The sequence below is a fragment of the Chrysemys picta genome, chromosome 3 (genome assembly GCF_011386835.1).
Source record: "Chrysemys picta bellii isolate R12L10 chromosome 3, ASM1138683v2, whole genome shotgun sequence".
NCBI lineage: Eukaryota > Metazoa > Chordata > Testudines > Emydidae > Chrysemys > Chrysemys picta.
This window is the reverse complement of record NC_088793.1, coordinates 14,996,212-15,019,160: the sequence shown is the minus strand read 5'-3', so window position 1 is coordinate 15,019,160 and position 22,949 is coordinate 14,996,212. Positions and strand designations below refer to the sequence as shown.

At 44.8% G+C, this 22,949-nt stretch overlaps 1 protein-coding gene across 3 annotated transcripts in view; it reads right to left on the bottom strand.

Moving 5' to 3' along the window:
• Positions 1 to 22,949, bottom strand: part of PKHD1 (PKHD1 ciliary IPT domain containing fibrocystin/polyductin) — a 380,982-nt gene that overhangs the window by 14,136 nt on the left and 343,897 nt on the right. For 2 of the 3 annotated variants that reach the window (XM_065587493.1, XM_065587494.1), the window contains exons 60-62: positions 18,496 to 19,522; positions 5,555 to 5,690; positions 4,414 to 4,501 (exon numbers count right to left, since the gene is read on the bottom strand). In XM_065587493.1, the coding sequence (XP_065443565.1) occupies positions 4,414 to 4,501; positions 5,555 to 5,690; positions 18,496 to 19,522 (1,251 nt within the window). Of the gene's footprint in view, positions 1 to 4,413; positions 4,502 to 5,554; positions 5,691 to 18,495; positions 19,523 to 22,949 lie in introns of those variants that run through there. The other variant, XR_010599356.1, reaches the window with a different exon arrangement.

Sequence of the window (22,949 nt, the reverse complement as noted above, 5' to 3'; positions counted from 1 at the left end):
CGGGGGGGGGAGGGGGGGTTGGATAGAGGGCAGCAGAGTTCGGGGAGGTGGTCAGGGGGTGGGGGTGTGGATAGGGGGCGGGGCGGTCAGGGGGGATGACAGGGTGTTGAATGGGGGCAGGGGTCTCATGGGGGGCAATCAGGAAGGAAGAGGGGTTGGATGGGGTGGCAGGGGGCGGTCAGGGGACAGGGAGTGGGGTGTGTGTGGATGGGGTAGGGGTCCCGGCGGGGCCGTCAGGGAACAGGGGGTTGGATGGGGCAGAAGTCTGGGAGGAGGCAGATGGGAGGTGGGGGCCAGGCCATGACCCCCTCCCCTAACCGGCCCTTCATACAATTTACGAAACCCGATGTGACCCTCAGGCCAAAAGATTTGCCCACCCCTGTTTTAACCCCTTTCCTGCTCCAGCCTCTCAGCTGTACCGGACACATGGAGAAGCTCTATAGGTCTGTTTTGCCCTACCTGCGGGGTAAATGAGTGGTATAAAACTCTCTTGAGTGGTATACAACTTTGAGTTAAGGAGCGGATTTCTGATGTGCAAAAAACAACAGCATAAGCTAATTCATTCCAGCCAGACAGCTGCAACAACCACTGGGGCAGAACATTCCTTCGATTTTCTGCAGTACATTTTGGCCCAAAAACTAGTTGTGCATAACTAGTGTAGCATGGAAGAGAGCCCCTTGCACACAGGTTATTAAACAGTCATCAGATGGCAGTGGCTTTTGTTCATTCCAAGTGCTGCCTTCCTTTCAGAAGCCTTGGAATGACTCAGGCCATGAAGTTTCAATGGGATGGTTGTCATATGATCAAACAAACAAGTGGATCTGTCTCAGCTAGAAACTTGTAAGACAAAAAATCTCTGTGAAATGTTTTAAGATTAAACCTGAGGCCTTGATTCTCCTGAGGCCTTGCACTTTGTGTTGTCATTTACACCTATGCAATATGGGTGTCCATTCTGACCCAGTAAGGTTTTACCCCCAAATTTGCATTCACTATGATTTCTATCTCAGCGGGGTCATTTAAAAGATACCCTTGATACTGCAACAGGCCATCTCCATTTTATTTTCTGAGTCTTTGAGTACCAGCCAAATCTTGGTCTATGTGGAATGCTAGCCAAGTCTTGAGCTTCATGCAGGCTCATGGAATGAAAGTGGCAGTGTTCTTGAAGATTGACAAACTTTCTAAATATTGCTTCAGGTGAGGGTTAGAAATCAGAACTTCCTTAGGATGCTGGACTCAAACCAGAGATCACAAATGAAAACTCTCTTACTTGCTGAAAGCCTCCATACAATAAGTCCTTTCTTTATGAAACAAGTGCATTATAGCTGTGATGACTTTGTATAACCACATGACAACACAATATACCAGGTGAAGGTGCCTTCTGGTCATTCTACTACTCTGGGGATGGGGACAGATCTTTACAACCATCTCTTGGATTCACCTTCAACAGGAAAGCTCATGCACACCACAAATTCACAGTATTGTTAAAGGGAGGCAGGAAGGTTTTAAATTATGGCCCAGATTAGATACCCTTTCTCCCACTTAGTCATTCATAGTTCACAACACAAGTAGCCCAGCAGACTTCAATGGAACTATTCATGATGCAAAGTACTATTCAGCATGAACAAGGGATTCATAGTCTGGGCTTCAGCTAGTAAGAATCCTAATTCTAGTAATGTGCACTTGTCAAGTATCAGGGGGGTCTCGGGCTTAAGCATTTCAGGTACATAATGCAGGCAAAACACAGCACCAGAGCTGCGCACCTCACTTAACAGGACTTCATTGAAAAGCCAATGTCCCAGCAGCAAAAAGGTTATTGAAATGGTACAATCACTGGTGAGAAGATAAACTTGGCAAGGGTTGTTGAATAGTGAGGGTCTGATCCAACCCAGGGAGGCGGCAAAATGTTGGGTGTGGAAAGAGAAGATGAAAAGCAGTGGGAGTGCTGGGCAACTGCATGGCAGTCCAGCGACTGCTGCCTAGTAATATTGGACAAGTCACTTCCCCTCTCGGTGGCTGTTTCCCCTGCTACCCACAGTCTGTCCTGTTCACTTAGATTGCTGGCTTTTTGCAGGAGGATCTGTCTCGGCATCTGTGTATAGCACAATGGAGCCCAGATCTCAGCTGAGGACTCTAGTTGACACTGTAATATAAATGCTAATAATTAGTAACTTAGTGAATAGTCCCAATGATTTCAATAAGAATCTGGACCTTAACCTAGCAGTGTGGATTTCCCTCATTGCCAGTGTCAATTCTGGCTCTTCTATTTATCTAGGTATTTATACGGCCCTCATGACCGCCTTGACTACCCATAGTGTTTTTGACTCTACCATTTAGCTCACTGTAACACCAGTTTTATAGAGCATCCTTTCAGCTGCATTCTAATGTTTTACAATTGCCATTCTGAGTCTATGATGAAGCCTAGAGTAGTGTACTGTACTTTTCAACAGAGACTATCTCAGCTTTCGGGCACATATGCTTCAAATCTCAGAATATTATAGATATATATATATGGGAGTCTTCACAAAGATCTCTCAGGCAAGCTGGTATTTAACGCAGAAGCAAGCTAATTTGGAGCTAAACTACTTTCCATGAGGCAGTTTGACTGCTGTCAGATGAAGCAGGCTCAATGCGCTAGATGGATACATTTCGATTAAATGCTGCTTTCATATGCTTCAAAAGACGAGCGCAATAAGGACGTTTGTCAAAGGAAAAACTGCAGCAAACTATTACATGCAGAACATCTGTACAGCACAATTCATTCTTTGCTGGAGTTTATTGACTATTAATTTGATGCATGTATCTTTTAAAGAATGTAAAGTGCATTTCTTTTCGGTGACTATTCTTTATTTGAGTCTTTTACCTCCATTTGTTTTTAATTTCTCTCTTTTTTTCCTTCACGATTTATTTCGTTTCAAGTTGCAAAATGGGGAGGAAAAAAAGTCGTTCTTTCCAAACGAACTGCAGATTTTTATAAAGCTTATTCAAAAGTCATGTGAAACAGAGAAGTGTGACACAGGGGATCTGAGGATTTCACTTCTAGGTTGTTGGTTTCGATCCAGCCTATATCGGTAGTGACTGAAACTTGTCGTCATCTGGCAGTTGTTCTGTGGACAAGCGTCCATGTGACAAAACCAACCCAACCACTGACACCATGGATCATCTCCTCAGTAAACAGCCATAACAACTTTGATTTCCATGGAGCTAAGCCAAACTGAGGAAATGGCCAGGCTTTTGACAATCTCAGCAGGTAGGCCAAGAAATTAATAGATTCATAGATTTTTTTAAGGCCCAAATGGATCGCTGTGATCATCAATTACCATTTTTGTACATCGCACAGAATTTCACCCAGTGATCCTAGCACCTAGCCCAAGAACTGGTGGTTGAACTAGATCCTGGAAACTGCCTTCCCCTTTCACTTTCCTGGAAATGGTCTTGCCAAGTCGAAGTTAAGGCACATTCAACCTGATTGTAAACCCCAAACCTTCCCGTGGTAGGAACCCTGACTTTTCACCGGGGACGTTGCTGGTTTGCCTTTTGAACTTGAGCTGGAAAAAAGCAGTTTCAGCCAAGCTGAACAGAAAAGTCATTTTAACCAGACTCCATTTTTTCTGACTTTTCCATTGGCTGAAATGTTGTGAAAAATTTCATTTTTGACTCAACAGAAATGATTTTCTTTTCATTTTTTCAGAATTGCCAGAGAACCAAAAAAAAGAAAAAATCCATTTGCCCAGCACTATTTTGAACCTCACTCAGCTCAGGCAGTGAAGCTAGCATGGTCAATTTTATGCTGTGTTTATAAACAGCTTCACTTTCATGGTTTCATGTACCACACTGTGATGTCTGGGTTTCCAACTCAGCACAGTACTTAAGCTGGGGCCTAAATGTAAGCATGTGAGTAATGAGCCTTAATAAGCTCAAAGGGAATATTCACTTAAAGTTAAACACGTGCTTATGTATTTTGCTAAATCAGGGCCAGAAGGGGAATTTTCTCACTGGAATATACTACATTAAAAACAAAAACAGGTAGATATTTCTATTCATATTAGGCCAAATACTCTGCTGGTATAAAATCTATGTAGCTTCATTGACTTCATGCCAACTAACACCAGCCTAGCACTGGGCTATAGGGACTTATAATTCTCCATCTGTTCTCTTTTTTTCCAGGACCTATATTTCGGGTCTTCTCTACTGGACAGTGTCTCTAAGTTGACAGGGCATGGAAACACATTTTAAAGCCATTTTTCTCCTAACACCCATGTGAGCAGCCCATCACAGATCTTCAAACCCAGCCTTCTATTTTTAGCCCAATGATGGGCCTTCAAACTGAATCTTTCTTCAAAAGAAACTCTTCAAATTATAGCCATCACTTCTAGTGGAGGCTTCCACCATAGCATATCCAAAACATATCCAAACCTTTCAACACAGCCTCCGAAGAGCCCTTGAGACAGGCTGTCATGACCCATGGCTCTGAGGGCAGACCTAATGCCTCAACTCTCCGACCCTGCGAAGAAGAAAAGAAAGCAATAAAAGGTTTGTTCAGTTTTTTTCCAGAGAAACGGGAATCCTTTTATTTCTAAGGCAACTTTCATCTATTGATCCCTAGCAGCAAGAACAGCATGTATGTACATACTATGTGTTACAAATTGCATCATACAAAGTATTATATTTACTGCAGATGAGCCTAAATCTAGAGTTGCCAACTCTCACTGTTTTATTGTGAGTCTTGCATTATTTGGTGGTTCCCATAAACCTCAATTTCTAAATGAATGTGATTAGAAGAAAATCTCAGCTTTAATTTAAAAAAAAAAGTACATTTCTAGCTATCCTGGTTACAGGGAAAAACTCAAAAATGTGAACCCTAAAGACTACGACACCATAAGACAAATAAAAAGGACCCCAAATATTGTTTTTTTTTTTTAAATGTCATGATTTTAAATCTAAGCTCATGATTTTGGGGAGCCCAACTCATGATTTTTGAATGCCTGGGGATCGCAATGCTGTAAACCATGGAGTCCAGTTCTGGATCCAGACACAAACTTCCCCCAAAACTGTTTGGATTTGGTATCACAGTTCAGGACACACCTGATCTGCAAAGTTCATATCCAGGTTTATGTAGATATTTGCCTATGATTTTCCCAAGTCAGGGTAAAGGGGACTGATTCATAGTAGAAGCTAACTGCAAAGTAGCAACAGGAGAACAGGGAGATGAGGGATCCCAGCTAACCCCAACATACAGATCAGTGTTGCCAACTCTAGTGATTTTATCACGAGGCCCACGATATTTCATGTTTGTTTTTTTATGCCCCAGTTTCAGGGATCAGGAGATTGCATGAGAATCTCAGCTTCAAAAAAGGAATGTTTTAGTCCTCATAGTTGAGACGAAAGGCTTGAAAACATCACCTGAATATACCCCAAAGAAAAAGAATCCAACATTTATTATTAAAAAAATAAATCATGCATTTCTAAGCCAATCTGATGAGTTTCGAATGCTTGGGGTTGACAATACTGCACAGAATTAATAGAATCATACCCCTGTAGGGAGGCAAATCACTACCTGCTTATCCAAAAAAATAATTTGTGGCTGTTCAGGAAGCTCTTTCTCCATTTCTCCATCAGACGGCTGTACCAGGACAGAGATATTATAGGGCCTCACATACAGGCAGCCTCCAGGAGTTAGACTGCTTCCATTTCTTCCTCATGCAAAGCAATGTGGAAAAAAAAATCACCATATTATTAAGGATGATTTTAAAACACCCGATTCCAACCCTCGAGCAATTCCCTAGATACCCCCTCTAACTAGACATTGCTCTCCATTTGCAGAACTTTGTGCTGTTTTCAGTCCAGGTGGAATGCTCAGTGGTTCATATCAATTTGAATTAACATTGCTGCTAAGATTTAATAAGACACTGTATCAATTTCCCAATAAGTTTCTTTAATATTACAGTAGGACTTTGAGACTCCAGGTGAGACCAGGGCCCCATTGTGCGAGGTACTGTACATACCCATAGTAAGAAACTGTCCCTACCCCAAAGAGATTACAATGTAAACAAAGGATTCCCAATTTATCATCCTTACTTTACAGATGGGGAACTGAGGCACACAAAAATTAGTTGATTTGTCCCAGGTTCACGCAAAAGTGTGCAACTGAGGTAGGAATCAAACCCATAAGGCACTCAACTGTGAGTCAGGAGCCCTGAGTTCTGTTCCCAGTTCTACTACAGGCCTGCTGGGGGACCTTGGGCAAGTAACTTCATGTCTCTGTGCCTCTGCTTTCCCTAGCAGTAAAATGGGGCTACTGATGCTGACCTTCTTTGTAAAGTCCGTTGAGATCTAGGACTGAAAAGCTCTAGATATTATCTCCTGAGTCCCAGTCCACTGCCTTAACCATAAGACCATCCTTCCTGCACATTCAAAAACATGGATTCTACAAAAATCATCCTGACTGGCAAGATGCATTCAACTGAATATCCCTGAGGTCTTCTAAAAAGACACTTGCCTTCTCCAGCATAAGGACAAGCTTACTAGCTTAGACAAAGTTCTTCTGTGTAAGCTTGTCTCTTTCACCAAGTTGGTCCAATAAAAGATTTTACCTCATCCAAACTGTCTCTCTAATATCCTGGGTCCAACACGGCTACAACTAAACTGTACATTCCTTTCTCCAGTGATGTTGTGCTTCTGTCACTTGTATCAAGGTATGTTAATGTGCAGAGATACACAGACGCCTCTTTAAAAAGCCATTGGTATTCCAAGAGTGAAATTTAAATTCAAACATCCTGAGAGAAGCCTTTTGCAGTTGAATAAAGAAACAACACTTTATTCGGAGCCCATATCATTTCATTCCCTTCTCAGTGCTTCATGTCATTTAGCATCTTCTTTTTACATATATATAATACCTCTAATCTACCATTGCAGTGAAGGGAGGCGACTGGGGGGTTGACATTGTCTTGCAATGAAAGTAGGAAAGCTATTCATTCAGCTCTCTAGTGTTTGCTTAAAGGTGGTTACAAACAAAAGATTTATTGAGGACCAATTCGCTTTGGTTTAACTCAATTTCTTCAGACTGTTTCTTTGCATTACAAAACAGAGCTCCCCTGGGCAAACTGCATTGCAGCTTAACACAAAGATTGGGCCCAGCCACAAAGCTACTAATAGTGGCCAAAGTTTTCAGGGGCAGTGGCAAGTGGTAGTCTAATACATCGGGCCTCAGAGACCTGGGTGCTATTCTTGGCACTGACCTGCTGTATAATCTTGGGCAAATCATCATCTGTGCCTCCATTTCCCTTCCAACTATCTTGGACGTTCTGTATGGCAAGGACCATCTCTAACTCGGTGTATATATAATGCCTTGCACAATGGGGTCCCGATCTCAGTTGGGGCATCTAGACACTACTATAATGGATCATAATCACAATTTTGGTGGCCCAAATTGAGACACTTCACAGGAGACTGATTTTCAGAGGGTGGGTGCTCAGCACATGCTGAAAACTAGGCCCCTTTAATAAGCCCCCAAGTTGGATAGTCAGCAATTGACAAGCTATTTGTAAACACCAGCGACTTTTAGAACTGGGTGAGAGGCAGGGTGGTGTGTAGAGGACAGCATACTGGTTGGGGAGTCAGCACAAGTAATGACAAAGCTTTTCTAGTTTCAAGGAACAGCCTCCCAAAACGTAGCGTTGGGAAGCAGCCACTGACACTTCCTGATGGCAGTAACATTCCTTCTGTAGATTCATTATTAGGAAAAAATCACCCATAGCTGTTTTTAAAAAAAATATGGGCGGGTGATTAGGACCCAAACATCCCAGCAGAGATTGACATTTCTGTGCAGTGTGCTCAACCCTGATTCTTGCTGGGCTGAGGCCCTGAGAATGTGGCACAATTAATTTACATTCCTGCAAGGGAATGTCAGTATCTAGGACAGGAGGACAGCAGCCTGATCTGTGCCAGAAGGAAAATAGGCTCACCAGCCATTCCTCTGCATCCCTTCCTCATGGGGGAAAAGGCTAGCCTGCTGCTCCACACAAACTCCTACCAGTGGTGGAGTGGGCAAAGCTGCCTCTCCCAGTCTGATCAGTGCTAAGGGAAGAGCATGTTTTCCTGTCACTCCCTTGAAGCCCAGTGCTGGCAGGGAAGCGGGTTGGTTTGGTATTCCCTGCTGACAAGGCTCAGCAGGGAAGCAGGTTAACCTGTCAGTCCCCTGAAGATCTCCATGGGCAAGATGACTCTGCCTATGAAGTCCTGGTCAGGAGAAGCCCATACCAGATTATTACGCCACAGGGAGTGGTAGCACAGAACATACTGAGGCCTGTCGGAGAGCAGATGTCTCTTACTCAGGAGCAGCGAACTTAAGGGTGGCAGAAGGAAACTGGAATAAGCGGGGCACCTAGAAGGAGGCATCATAAGAACTGAGAGGGTAAAGGGAGAAATTGGGCTGCACTGACAGAAGGAAATTAAGATATTCTCATAGTCACTGATCCTGCACCACTGAAGTTAATGAGTTTGCAATTGACTTCAAGGGGGAAAAAGGCCTGATCCAAAGCTTACTGAAATCAATGGGCATTTTTCAATTGACTACAATGGGCTTTGCATGAGGCCCAGGGGCAGGGAAGACAGGAAAGGAAATTAAGAAGCATTCAGAAGTAACAGAGGAGATGGGGAAGCATTTGAGAGATCAGTGATTTGTGGGGTACAGTACATGTAGAACCCTAGTGTTTTCTATTGGGAGTGAAACAACTACTGGTGGGGGGAAAGGACATGGATGGGGAAGGAGGTGCATAATTAGGGTTGCCAATTTTGGTTGGATGTATTCCTGGAGGTCTCATCATATGACATATGATTAATCTTTAATTCCTGGAAGCTGCAGGACAATCTTGGAGGGTTGGCAACCCTATGCATAACAAAGGCAGGAGGAGACATGCAGGCTACTGATTACTCCTGATTCAGTCACATAATATGGCTCATATCATTCAGCAACAATGACGGGACAGTGGTCGTGTGGGCTCTCAGAGCAGCGTGGGAGCAGGATAGGACCCCTCCCTAGCCCATCAAAACAATATAAAAACAACCTTCCTAGACCTACACACACACAGCACAAAGCTGAAGAAAGAAATTCAGCTTGGAAGCAGGCTTCAGCTTTAAGTTTCTTCGGTTTTGTTGGCAACAGAGCAAGAGGTCTTTAAAAATAACATCAATAATGTCCCTTTACAAAGGCTGGGCAGTTGATGGAAGTGTGGTGTAGTGGGCTGAACATGACCCTGGGAGCCAGGTATTCTGATTTGCCTCCTCTTTGACTTAGGGCAAGTCACGCAGGCCAGACTTCTAAAACTTGGGCCCTTCAATCCATACGCTAATTCTGCAGGGAGCACATGCTGACAGTAAGCTTTGAAAGAAGCCATGTGTCCCATGCCCTGGAGGTGAGAGTCTCTCAGGGCAGGGAGCTAAGCAGAGGAGATATAATAGTTCAGGAGGCTAAAGAGGAGGGGCAGGATGACAGTGTGAATTGGAATAAATAAACAAGTGACTCCATTATCCTTTCTGAACCAAACTGGACTAGAAAAGGCAACTCCAATGACTGATTGTTTGGGGTTTCTCTTCTTCAAAAGCAATAGAAACCTTCTGTTAAAAACTGGGCATTTTGAGCAATCCAGTGTATTAGAAAGGATTGGGTAAGGGAGACAGATTCAAGAACATGGATTAACTTGTTGTTCCCAGCCTTTTCAGGCAATTAATTGTTCTACAAATAAATCAAAAATAGCACCTAAAGACCCCAATTAACATCTCTGCCCTATCGTGCTGGGCGTTGTACATACACATTGTCCGAGACAATCCAAGCCTAGGATTGAAACAGATGAAGGAAGTATATTACCCCTGTTTTACAACTAGAGCGAGGTCGCATACATAAGAAGCCTGTTTCAGAGCCAGTGGTTGAACCCAGATCTCCTAAACCCCAGACCATAAGGCCAGCCTTCTCCTCTTGTCCAAGTGTTCCCAGTTGACCATCATGAGGCCCTGGCTGTACCGAGGACTGGAGGAGTGCAGCTCCCCATCGCAGCTGAACATATGCAAACCTGAGTGGTAAGCAGACAGCAGCAGTGCAGCAGGACTCAGCAGAGTGGCTCATTACGGTGGAGTTAGCCGTTTTTCAGTGCCATATGTTCTGTAGCAAAAAGAGCACTGCTTTTCTTTTTTAAAACAGGCACCCAGTGTTATTCAGTGGCATGCACCCTGCAGAGCAGGAAGGAGCTGAAAGTTCCAAAACTGTAGGGAGGGGAGTTTAGAGTACCAGTAACAAACATCCTGAAAGCTCCCTGGTCCCATTCATTATTAACTGGGAACCAGCAGAAGTACCTGTACTCATCATGCTGCCTACTAGTGGCTAGGAACTAAGCCAAGCTTCTTCCCTAACACACTCCTTAAGTTTACTGTTGGAGGAACATCTTTTATTACATGTAAACAGTCTCACGCCGAAGGTCAGAGTCTTGCTGTTGCAGCATATCCCAAGGTAATACCACTTTAAGCTCCATATAAACTCTTAAACAGTTTCTATCCTAAAACCAGACCGTAGGTGGTACAGTTTTTTACGATATGTTATAATAGTGCAATAAATCTGTTAGCTTAAAATCGAATCTCCGTGGCCTTTTAGAGAAATCATCATTAAATGCAAGGCCCTGTTAATGATGCCATCCCAGTGAAATTGTTTAATCTGCTAGGGGGGTGAAAGGTCACCAAATGAATTTTTTATAATACATCAACTTGACACGCAATAGGGAAAACTGTAATAGATAAAAGCAAAGGAAAAGGGCACTGTCTTCTTCTGATAGGTCAATAGCAGCCAAGAGAGTCACTCATCCACTTTTCCTTCACTACTGTGCGCCTTTTCCATTTAATATGGACACCCAATTAATACCTCAGCACCATAGACAACCTCATTTTAGGTGAATTATAGCAATTTCTTCCCCCTTCTCCGAAATGAAAGTGATCACAATACATCATAGCATTGTGCGAATTAACGTTAATTGATTCGAGTTACCAAGCATTGATGGGCCACTTCTATAACCTGGGCCTTATTGGGAGCTGGAAGGGATGGAGGGAAGATTAGATTGCACCGTCCGTTGCTTTGACGACGGCAGTCACCTGACGTCTTGTTAGACAGTTGTAAGGTTCTATTGCAGGCCCCAGTGGGGTCGTCAGTAAACTGGAGTGATGTCCAAACATCATTACACGCTGCTCCGATATTAAAGCAAAGGGATTAGCACCTTATTGCAAGCAACCTGGATTTGTCATTGTGCTGTCGTTATCCAATTTCCAGCTGATAATGTGACTGTGGCCTGCGGGCGTGAAGTCCTACAGCCAAACTAGGGTATACAGAAAAGGAACCCAAGTGCCCAGCACCCAAAAACATTTAACCCCTGACTCGCCAGCTTTCTACAAAGAAGGCATGTGGGGGGAAAAATGTAATGATACATTAAGCAATGCTCAAAACAAACTGAAATGGGGAAGCTACAATATTTAGGGCCTGATTCTTCCCTCACTCACACCGATTTGACTAGTCTCACTCCATGGAAATGAATGGTTCAAAATGGGAGCCACTCCATTGTAAAGGAGGAGAAAATCAGCCCCTCCGAGCTGAGGCTGTCATGATGTCCCCACTTAGCTCGGTTGTATGCACGTGGGGACTGCAGCACATGGAAATCATTGTACAAGTTGCCATGAGAATCAGCAATGACACTCCCTTCATTTCCAAAAGCTACAACATCTCCCATTCATTGTTAAAGGGGAAACCTGGCTGGTGTGCAGCTTATGTAAAAGAGGTGATAGCAGGAGACAGATCTCCTTTCAAATATATTAGAGAAGTGACACGGTTTTAATCACCTGTGGTTTAATCCCTGAGCACGAGTGGCATTCATAACTCCTAAAGGAGTTGCTTCCTGCTTCTCAGGATCAGGCCCATTCACTTTAAAATGAGAGTTAGTTACAGACAACCCCCACCCCCCACCCCCCTGTTTGAGGAGCTGTACTGGTGTCATCAACTATCAGAGTGCAGCTTGATTTACCCCATATCCCCCCAATGAAGCTATAACCCCGTTTTTTCCCATACAGATCGGCCTGGTGTTATATGTGAGATGGAATTGACCCTCCCTCTCCTAGCTCCTTCCCATCCACTCCACCCCTCCCCCTTACCTTCTCCTCCTCCGCTTGCTCTGCTGCTACCCCTTCTGTTCCATCTCTCTTATTCCCTTCTCTCCCTTGCTTTCCCCTTCCCACCCACACCCCAGCAGCTGAACTGGAATCAGCTGGCTCTCGGAGAGCTATTGCCTTAGTAGTGGCTGTTTCAGCAGGGGTATGACTTTAATTCTCATCACCTGACTCTTGTAATTCACAGGTGTCACCCTGGAGTGTGATCAGTGCATTTCCATAGCTGCCAGGCATGGTATGACACTCTGAGTAAGGAGGGCTTTTTAGATAGGTTTACTATGTACAGTAGATATTAAACAGAGGGTAGCTTCAAATAAGACTCAGTTTGAGGATGGCTCAGGAGATTGGTAATGGGCAAAAGAACCTTTAACTCCTAAGTCACTGGAATGAATCCAGGAATGGTGGGAGAGAAAACTACAGAATAGAGATAATGGGACTTTAAGAAGGCAGACTTAAGCAAACTCAGCGCATTCGTAGGCAAGATCCCATGGGAAGCAAGTCTAGGGGGAAAAAACGAGTTCAGGAGAAAGCAACAGAGGGTCCTGTGGCACCTTTGAGACTAACAGAAGTATTGGGAGCATAAGCTTTCGTGGGTAAGAACCTCACTTCTTCAGATGCAAGTCAAGAGTTCAGGAGAGTTCGTAGTGTTTTAAAGAGACATTATTAAGGGCACAAAAGCAACCTATCCCAATGCCTAGAAAGATAAGAAGTATGGTAAGAGACCATGGATTAACCAGGAGAATTTCAACAACCTGAAACTCAAAAACAAGTCATACAAAGAGTGGGAACAAGGTCACATTATGAAGGATGAATGAAAAATAAAAACAAAAAATAAACCCCACAAGCATGTAGAGACATACTTAGAAAGCCCTAGGCACACAATGAGATTAAACCAGCAAGGGACCTAAAGGGTACCAAGAAAACAGCAGTGAAACAGCTCTGCTGTCTAAGCCTCTTGAGCACGAGTCGGCTGGCACAGTCCAGCCATGGTTTTTTCTGTGCTGTGTAGACATACACTTAGTGAACTCATGGAGAGCAGAAGAGATCCCAGAGGACTGGACAAGGGCAAGCATAGCACCGATCTATACAAAGGAGAATAAGGACAACCCATGGAATTACAGACCAGTCAAATTAACGTTGGTACCTGGAAAGATAATAGAGCAAATAATCAAACAATCAATTTGTAAGCACCTAGAAGATAATAAGGAACAATCAACATGGATTTGTCAAGAACAAATCTTGTCAAACCAACCTAAGAGCTTTCTTTGACAGGGTAACAAGCTTTGTGGATAGGGGAGAAGCAATAGCCATGATATATCTCAACTTTAGTAAGATGCTATGTCACATGACCTCCTCGTAAGCAAACTAGGGAAATATAGCCTAGATGAACCTACCAGAAGGTGGGTGAAAAAGGGGTTGGAAAACCATACCCAGAGGCTAGTTATCAATGGTTCACAGTCAAGCTGGAAGGGCATATTGCAGGGGTCGGCAACCTTCAGCACGCAGCCAGTCAGGGTAATCTGCCGGCGGGCCGCAAGACATTTTGTTTACGTTGACTGTTCGCAGGCACGGGCCCCCGCAGCTTTCAGTGGTGACGGTTCACCATTCCTGCAGCTCCCATTGGCTTCCCGCAGGTCCCATTGCTGGGAACAGCGAACCAGGGCCACTGGGGGCCATGCCTGTGGAAAGTCAATGTAAACAAAATGTCTCACGGTCCACCAGCGCATTACCTTGATGGACACAAATCTGACATCAGGAATCATAACACTCAAAAACCAGTAGGAGAACACTAACCTGTCTGGTCATTCAATGACAGACCTGCGGATGGCTATTTTGCAACAGAAAAGCTTCAAAAACAGACTCCAACGAGAAACTGCTGAGCTGGAATTGATATGCAAACTAGATACAATCAATTTAGGCTTGAATAGGGACTGTGAATGGCTGAGCCATTACAAACATTGAATCTATCTCCCCTTGTAAGTATTCTCACACTTCTTATCAAACTGTCTGTACTGGGCTATCTTGATTATCACTTCAAAAGTTTTTTCTCTTACTTAATTGGCCTCTCACAGTTGGTAAGACAACTCCCACCTTTTCATGCTCTCTGTATGTGTATATATATCTCCTCAATATATGTTCCATTCTATGCATCCGAAGAAGTGGGCTGTAGCCCACGAAAGCTTATGCTCAAATAAATTTGTTAGTCTCTAAGGTGCCACAAGTACTCCTGTTCCTTGATGGGCTGCATGCCGAAGGTTGCCAACCCCATGCATATTGAGCGGGGGCCCGCAGGGGATTGTCATGGTCTGGTTCTTTCCAATATCTTCAGATATGATCTGGGTAGTGGCATAAAGAGTACACTTACAAAGTTTGTGGAAGATACCAAGCTGGGAGGGGTTGCAAGCACTTTGTGTGGGTCCAGGCGGCAGTCCCTGGACCCCTGGTGGGCAGGGCTGAGCGGCAGCCCCTGGCCTGTATCCCCACCATGCGGGGCCGAGTGGCAGACCCAGGGCCGGCTCTGGCTTTTTGGCCACCCCAAGCAAAACAAAACAAAAAACGGGGCGGCCAGAATGGCAAAGCAAAAAAAAAAAAAAAAAACCTGCGGCGCAGCCGGAGCCAGGGTGCAGGGGCACTCCCTGCGCTGCAGATGTGCCCCGGCTAGCGGGGGGAGCGGGAGGGGGCAGGGGGGAGAGAGAGAGAAGGGGGGCAGCCAGGGCTTCAGCGGGGCATTGCCACGCGGTCCCGCCGCCTGCTGGGAGGGCTCTGCACTGCTCCGGTCAGCAGGGAGGGAAGAACGAGGACTGCCCTGCGGGGCTTGCTGCAGGGCGCTCCCGTCCTCTGCGCCACCGCCCCCTACAGGGCAGCCGGAGCGGAACACCACCATAAAAAACCCCCCAAAAACGGCCGCCTCCTACAAGCTGCCGCCCCAAGCACCAGCTTGCTTGGCTGGTGCCTGGAGCCGGCCCTGGGCAGACCCTAACCCCAGTCGCGCAGTGCTGGCAGCAGACCCCGACCCCACACAAGGGATGGGCAGCAGCCCTGACCCCAGACCCTGACCCCTGTCATGTTAATGATTAAATGGTTAACCAATATAATTTTAATAGTTTAAACGGCTGTTTTTTTAAACAATATTTACATCCCTAACGTATAGTAATTTCAGTAAATTTCAGTAAAAGAATGTTACGGTTACACACACAAGCACTCCAAAGCTAAGACATACTAGAATTAAACTTTCCTGTGCAACCTTAATCCAGCCATTAATTCACACTGTGCAGATGCATTATGACACAGTCTTTAACTACATGATGACATACTATTATTTCCACAGGACCCCTGCCTCATTCAGTGCCAAGGATGGTTGCTGCTCACTGAATGCTATGCAATATTTTGCTTTATCCACTTTGTTCAATGTGTGGCCCCAGGCCTTATTTATTGTGCACTATGCAAACCCTGCTCTGAACACAGAATAATTTATATATGTGTGTGTGTGTGTGTGCCCTGTACGCACACATACACACACACACACACACACTCTTGGTATATAAGGTATATTACTATTGTGCTTTCTCTGTCTTCCATGTATCTATTAGCTATCATCTCCCACTCTCCTTGGTGAATCAGGAAGCAGCAGAATGAATTGACCCTAAAAAAGTAGTCAAATTGAAACCACATAAAGAAACGAGAGAAATTATTTTTAAAAAGACTTGGCAGTATGATAAACAGTTCTGCTGTTGTAACCCACACACCTTCTGGGTGTGGGGTTCTGTCCCATCTAGTGGCACTGAGACCACTGAGTTTGCTACAGCCTTAGCTAAGAGCCAGTTGGCTTTTAGTTCATGCAGTAGAGGCTCATGCACAAAGCTCCAAAGATCCCCGGTTTCGATGCCAACGACCGGGGTCTGCCAGCGTTACACTGTTATGCAGAGCTGTTGCTGCTAGGGTCCCCAAGGCAATCTTTAGCCATTTCCTTGTGGGTTGTGAACAGGGAGTCCCAATCTCTGTTGCCCAAAGCTTTGCGAAGCAGGGAGAACTGTGGGTCTGGCATTCCAGTGCTGTTGGCCATGTGTTGGTGTAGGCTGTCAAGTCTGCCCTAGAGATCTCTGAATCTCATTTGTTTCTGCAGGACACAGGTGTGGAAGAAAATTTCCCCCCTTGTGTGGAAAAATACACAATCTCTCATTATCCCAACCCCATTATCCCTGTCTGTGCTGGTGTGTACTGTCTAGACTCTAATGAGGGACAGACAGAGGGGATATTACATGTCCCAACAGGAAATATCTGATTTAATTTTACAGGTTAGCCAGGGCCTTATTATATCACAAGTGTCAAAGCCACAAGTGATGCCATAAAGCCCAAGACTGATGGGGAGTAATAAATAACACTACAGAGGAACCCAAGTAGTGAAGGACAAATACTTTCCTCAAGGTTGGTGGTGTTAGTTTATCCCACTGGTGAATGTGTGTCCCAGGTCCCCCTCTGTAGGATCAGGCCCCAAATTAGGGCCTGTCCCTGAAGACCCTTGTCATTGGGTCTTACTATTGAGTTCCACTGATGTCAATGAGATTGCTTATGGGGGTTAATACTGCTCCCAATAGTAAGTGTTTGCAGAAATGAGCTTTTAGACATAACCCTGAGAGGAAAATCTTACAGACTTTAAAAGAAAAGAAAATACTTTCTATATGTGTTCTGAGTCACCCTGTAGAATTTAGTGAATCATCCTATAGAATTTAATAGTGAATTACATCCTTGATCTATAGGCTGGTTTAAAAAAAAACCAGTAACAAACAAACACCTATAGAAAGGATCTCATTTTGTAGAAAATTGTATGGGTTTTAGAGTAATTTCTATATAATCCTATTGCATTTTTATAGATTCTTACTAGTTAAAGCCCTCTTGCTTTCTACAGGTTCTACAGGGCTTACACAGTGAGGGATGACAATACAGAAACACAATGGGGAGAGAATATGGGAGATACAGAAATGTAACATCATCAAATATGTTTTACACTTAAATACACATCCTCAGAGATCCTCTTTGTTTTCGTTGCTGGTGGGTTATTTCAATGAAATATTATAATGGGCAACCTGTGCTGCCCCAGGAGCACCCAGCCAAAGGAACTGTGATGCAGTTATTATTTCTTCTCTGCTCTACAGGGGGAATAATCTGTGTCAGACCTTTACAAGGCACACATTACACCTTTCCCGCCCCGGCTCAGCTCCACGGGCTAGTGTTTGGACAGAAGAACATCCAAGGTTCTGTTCCCCTCTGCCTGCGTGTGTGTGTGTGTGTGTGTGGCGGGGCAGGGTGGGACTAGTAGCCATGCAGGGCCTGCCCTCCCTTCACAGGCAGACAGGTGGTGTGGGTGGCATGCACATGGCAGTAACGGATGGGCTCTGTCTATTGCAGCCCCAGCTAAAGACCTCTCAAGCTATAGCAGCTCACTCATTTAACTCTGGAGACCCCTGGTTCAGTCCTCAGTGTGTTGCCCAAGATGGCAGCCATCACGTTTATGAGTGGGTATCCCTCAGACTTGCCTTATGTTGGCTCTGTTCTTTCCATGCTGAGCAAACACAGCTAACCGGTCTCCTCCCAAGGTTATATTCTACTCATAGCAGTCAAGATAAGTCTGTGTTTGCATCATTGGAGTCTACATTTCTAAGTTTTTCAGGACAGGAACCTGTCATTTTTTCATCTATAACACACCATACCCATCTCCGGCACTGTGTGCAGGGGCGGCTCCAGGCACCAGCACAGCGAGCGCGTGCCTGGGGTGGCAAGCTGCGGGGGGTGGCCTGCCAGTCACTGTAGGGAGGCAGTCAGGCGGCCTTCAGCGGCATGCCTGCAGGAGGTCCGCCAGTTCCGCGGTTTCGGCAGCAATTCGGGCGGCGGGTATGCCGAAGCAGCGGGACCAGCAGATCACCCACAGAAACGCCGCTGAATCCGTGCTTGGGGCGGCAAAAAGCATAGAGCCGGCCCTGACTGTGTGAATACATGAATACCATGCATAGGTTTAATAGATTTTAAGGCCAGAAGGGACCATTATGATCATCTAGTTTGACCTCCTGCAGAACGCAGGCCAGAACATTTCACCTGGCAGCTCCTGCATCCAGCCCAACTGCTTCTGGTTGGACTAGGGCATATTTTTAAGAAAGACATCAAGTCTTGATTTAAGACCTCTGAGTGATGGAGAATTTATGGTAAGCTGTTCCAGTGGTTAAATACCCTCATTTAAACTATCAACATCTTACAATAATAAATAATCATAAATGAGCTTTGAAGAATACATACAAGTCACTTGCTTACCCGGCACTGCCCCCTAGTGGCGATGACAAAGCAGACTGTGTCACCATTAAAGTATCAATTGGTAACTCCAGGGCTCGCTGAAGATCCCCAGTCTGCTGAGCGTTGATAACAGTTCTGGCCAAGCTCTTCAACCTGTCTCTCGACAAGGAGGGAACAAGCTTATTTCTGAAAAGGCCTGGTGGCTCTCCAATTTCAATGATCAGCACTCTCAATGGGGTAGCCGCATGAGATGACTGCAGAACCCAAACGCTTGCTGCTCCTGTCTGGGTTTTCTCCCAGCCAGCCCTGCTAGAAAAGGCTGTACAAGGTGTCATGGGAGGGCACTCACGCGTCTTCTTGCCAACATTGTCTGAGATAACCTTTAACGTGCTCTCGCTCCCTGGCGCACTCTGAACTATTCTGACATAGTCCCGTCCAATCTGCAAGAAATCAGCCAGGCGATGGACCACCCTTCTCTGACCCTCCTCTCCAACGGTCTCAGCAATGGTAAAAGCAGCGTGAAGGGAAAAGCTGGTGTATATTTCTATGGGGTCATCTCCATGAAGGAGGATGTAGAGAAGGTTGTTCTCAAAGCTGAAGGAGTGGGCGCCTGCCATGGCCTTAGTTAAGAAAGTGCTGGAAGAAGATGAGGCTAGTGGAATGTAATTCCCGTTCATGAAAACGTGAAGGCTACGGGGTTCGTCGTAGAAGATGGCTATGAGAAGTCTGGTAGAATTTTGACCACTGATGAGGCGGAGTCTTAAGCTCAGAGGCGTTAGATCAGTGAAGCAAACCTTAGTCAGCTTGTTGGATGGCAAGACCGAATAGAAAGCTGGTGGATGTTCTGAAGGACAGCAAGATACACGTGAAACTCCTCTACTGAAAGCCTCCACAAAACTGCCAGTCACCGATACCACTGGAGACGACCTCCTTCCGTCTGCTTCAGTGTCCAAGCTTTCTAGGATCACGAGTGCATGGTCTGTGTCTTTGCAGAAGTAGCCTTGCGTAGAGGGCTTGTAGATGCACTTTGCGTCTTCTCTGTAAATGCCTGTTTAACAACAAATAAACAAAGGGATGGGCTGATTTGCCATTTCTACACATCGTGCTGTACCTGCTTATTTGCATGGTACAGCTTTCTGTGTGATGCTGGTATGTGTGATGATGCAAGGAGCTATTTCTCTCAGATGTCCTGGTTCTAAATGTATAGCAGGGCAACAAACCTTGCCATGAATTTGGTATTCTTTGTAAAGCTTCTTTATGGGGGAGGGATAGCTCAGTGGTTTGAGCATTAGCCTGCTAAACCGAGGGTTGTGAGTTCAATCCTTAAGGGGGGCATTTAGGGATCTGGGGCAAAAACCTGTCAGTGATGGTACTTGGTCCTGCTGTGAAGGCAGGAGACTGGACTTGATGACCTTTCAAGGTACCTTCCAGCTCTATGAGATAAGTATATCTCCATATAATAATAAAAAATGTTTGACATGAATTACCACTTTGCTTTCTCCTCTCCCCTTCCCAGCAATCCTTTCAACTGAGGTGGGTTGTGTCACAAACATAGTCCATAGTAAGGGGCTGTGCAATTCCAGGAGCGTCCGAGGGAAGGAACTGTGGTTCCTGTTCCCCCTTTGCTACAGGGAGGTAGTAATTTGGTACTGCTGTAAATTATTACTCTCTTCCTCCCTGCTCTTGCAGGAGGTAGCTGTGCATGTTGCCACGTGCTCTGGAGATGGGGGATGCAGTGACCCTTACTGAAGTACGCCTGGATCCAACCCTGTAACCCTGTACTGGGCATAAAGGTGGGAGTCTTCTTCCCCTGGATGCTTCTGTGTGAATGTGCAGTCTGAGCTACAATCTAGCCCACTGTGTTCAGCTTCCTGGCTTCTCAGCAACGGTACAAAGTTGGGGGGAAATAAGATACTATTAAGAAAAAAAGATTGTTAGAGGCATAAAAGAAGAGGCTGAAAAGACGGGGGCAATTTAGCCTTAAATAAGATCTTCATTAAAGTATACAAAGAATGGGACAATGAAACCAATAGAGTGGTCCTCTTCGCCTTCCACCACAGTCTGAGAATAGGCGACACCTGCCGCCAGGCCACACAGTCAAATCAAGAAAAGGAAATGGCACTTTGGGGTGCGAACAGTAGCACTCCAGAACTCCCGGCCCCAGGATATCATGAAGTGGGATTACCATATATCTTCATGTAGAAGCCACCCTTGATTCGTTTAGTGGGCTGCTTTAGGCCCTGATGCTGCAAACCCTTACATAAGTCAACGGGACATGACTCAGGTACAGTTATTCAGACGCAGGAGTGTTTTCCGGACTGGGCCCTCGTGGTGCACGCCATAGAGGAAAATGATGAAATTACACAGACATCAGCCTTGATTGAATGTGGTCGGGAGACAAGGTGCAAGTGAGATTAGAACCAGGCCCTCTGCATGGGAGCAGCTATTTTTAGATATCCATCTACCATCTTCTTTTCCAGGTTCACCAGCACCGGCACTTTACCAATAATATGTGGGGAGAGGGGGAGAACAAACAGCAGCTTCATGTAGACAGCAGAAATAGAAGAGCTGCACAAAAAAGATTTTTATTTTTTTTATCCCAGAGAACAAGGAACATGCATTGTACAGCGGGCAACCCATAAATCCTGACAGATCTCATCATTCGCTCTCCTGGAAACAGCCGAGTCATCCCCCTCCTCCCTGGTGACATTTCACTTGTCTGCAAATAGGCCTTGCTTGTATTTTGTCATCCCCAGGACTTTCCCTTTGCTCTGCTCCTTTCCTTTGCGAGCTGCTCTATGGCGTGTCAGTTGGCTCCCCCCAAACACCCTCCCTCCCTTTCTTCCAAATGGCCTTATCTGCCAGTCACAATTGCTGTGGCCTGCAATTTCGATCACTTTTAAATGAAACCCATGCTGGCCTTGGTAATCATAATGTCATTTACAATTTACCACAAAACACGTTTATTCAGTTAGTAGCACATTGGAGAAAGAGAACTCCATATGAACTCGCTGCTGAGGGCCTAATCTGATTATTTCCTCATGAAAATCCAAGCAGGGGTGCTTGTAAAAGGGGGCTGAAAGGAGAAGGGAAAAGTGAGGCCTGGTCACAGCTGACTCTCATAATCAATGCGAATAGATAAGTGACACAGCGTGTCAAGGGCAGCAGCTAATCCGCCCTGGGGCTTTCCTCTAAAAAAGGCCAGAGTGGACAGGACTTAATAAATACTGAGTGACCACTGAATATTGAACTGACGTGCTATTTACATTGGAGATGAACAATAACAGTAATAAATTCCAGAAGCCCTCCTTTTAAATGGCTGATATTAGATAAAGTGTGTGTGTGTGTGTGTGTGTGTGTGTGTGTGTGTGAGAGAGAGAGAGAAGTGTGTGTGTGTGTGTCTGATATACATAGAGAAGTCTGTGTGTGAGAGAGGGACAGTGGACACGTGTGTTTGTGCGCATGTGTGAAATGCAGAGAAATTGGGGTGTGTGCTTGCGTTGACTATCTATTTACTTTATACTCAGGCAGCAGATTCCCCTTCTGCAGATTCACAAACCATCGAATCCCGTTGCTTATTTTATTTATTTATTATTTTAAACACTCAGGTTGCTTCCAGGGCTACTGACAAATATTAACTTTGTGTCAATATTTGTCCTTCCTGTCGTGAAATGAGGATTTTCCACCTCATTTCACATTTGAAAAGAAAAATACGCCGAGGGGGTCCTCTTTGCTGAGAGAAGAAAAAAACCCAACATCTCGTATCTGTTATTTAGAAAAATGAATTCAGGAGAGAAGGCTTTTTTTTTCTTTTTTAAAAAAGAGTATTTTTAAAATAGATGTTTTGACTTGAAGGGACATTGAGTCCTTTGCAGCTCTCCTGTCCTTCCTCCATCTCCCAGTGCCAAAAAAATAAAATATGAAAAAAAACTTCTATATTTAAAATGGAATGAAATACAGCAAGATTAATGATTTTTCCCTTCGGGTTAACACCACCATTTTCTTCAAGAAGTTTTACCCATTTTGTGATATAGTTCACAATTCATAGTACAAGGAAAATAGAGGAGAATTTTGACCAAAACAAAAAAGGTGGCTTCAGGATTTTTTTTTTTAATCAAAATAAAATAGAACTCCTGCAAATTTATTTCCATCTGACTAAATTTGCCCCTTATTATTCTCTAATTTAAGTGCAATTATGGCTATGCAAATATAAAAAGGAGTGGGGGATGGGATAGATGCCACACTGCTTAGACCTTGTGACTCACTAGCCTTGGGCAGCACAGCACGCATCTTTGCTGAAGAGGAAATATTTCTCAAAACTAGCTGCCCCCTTTTGACCTGCTGATGTCCAGTTTTGAGACAAAAGGCCCAAAGTTAGGACCTTAGAAATGTAACAGGACAGGGAAGTGAAATTAATGGGGGGTTAATATTTTTTGTTGCATAGAAACATCTTTGATAGCCCCCTTTTCTTCATT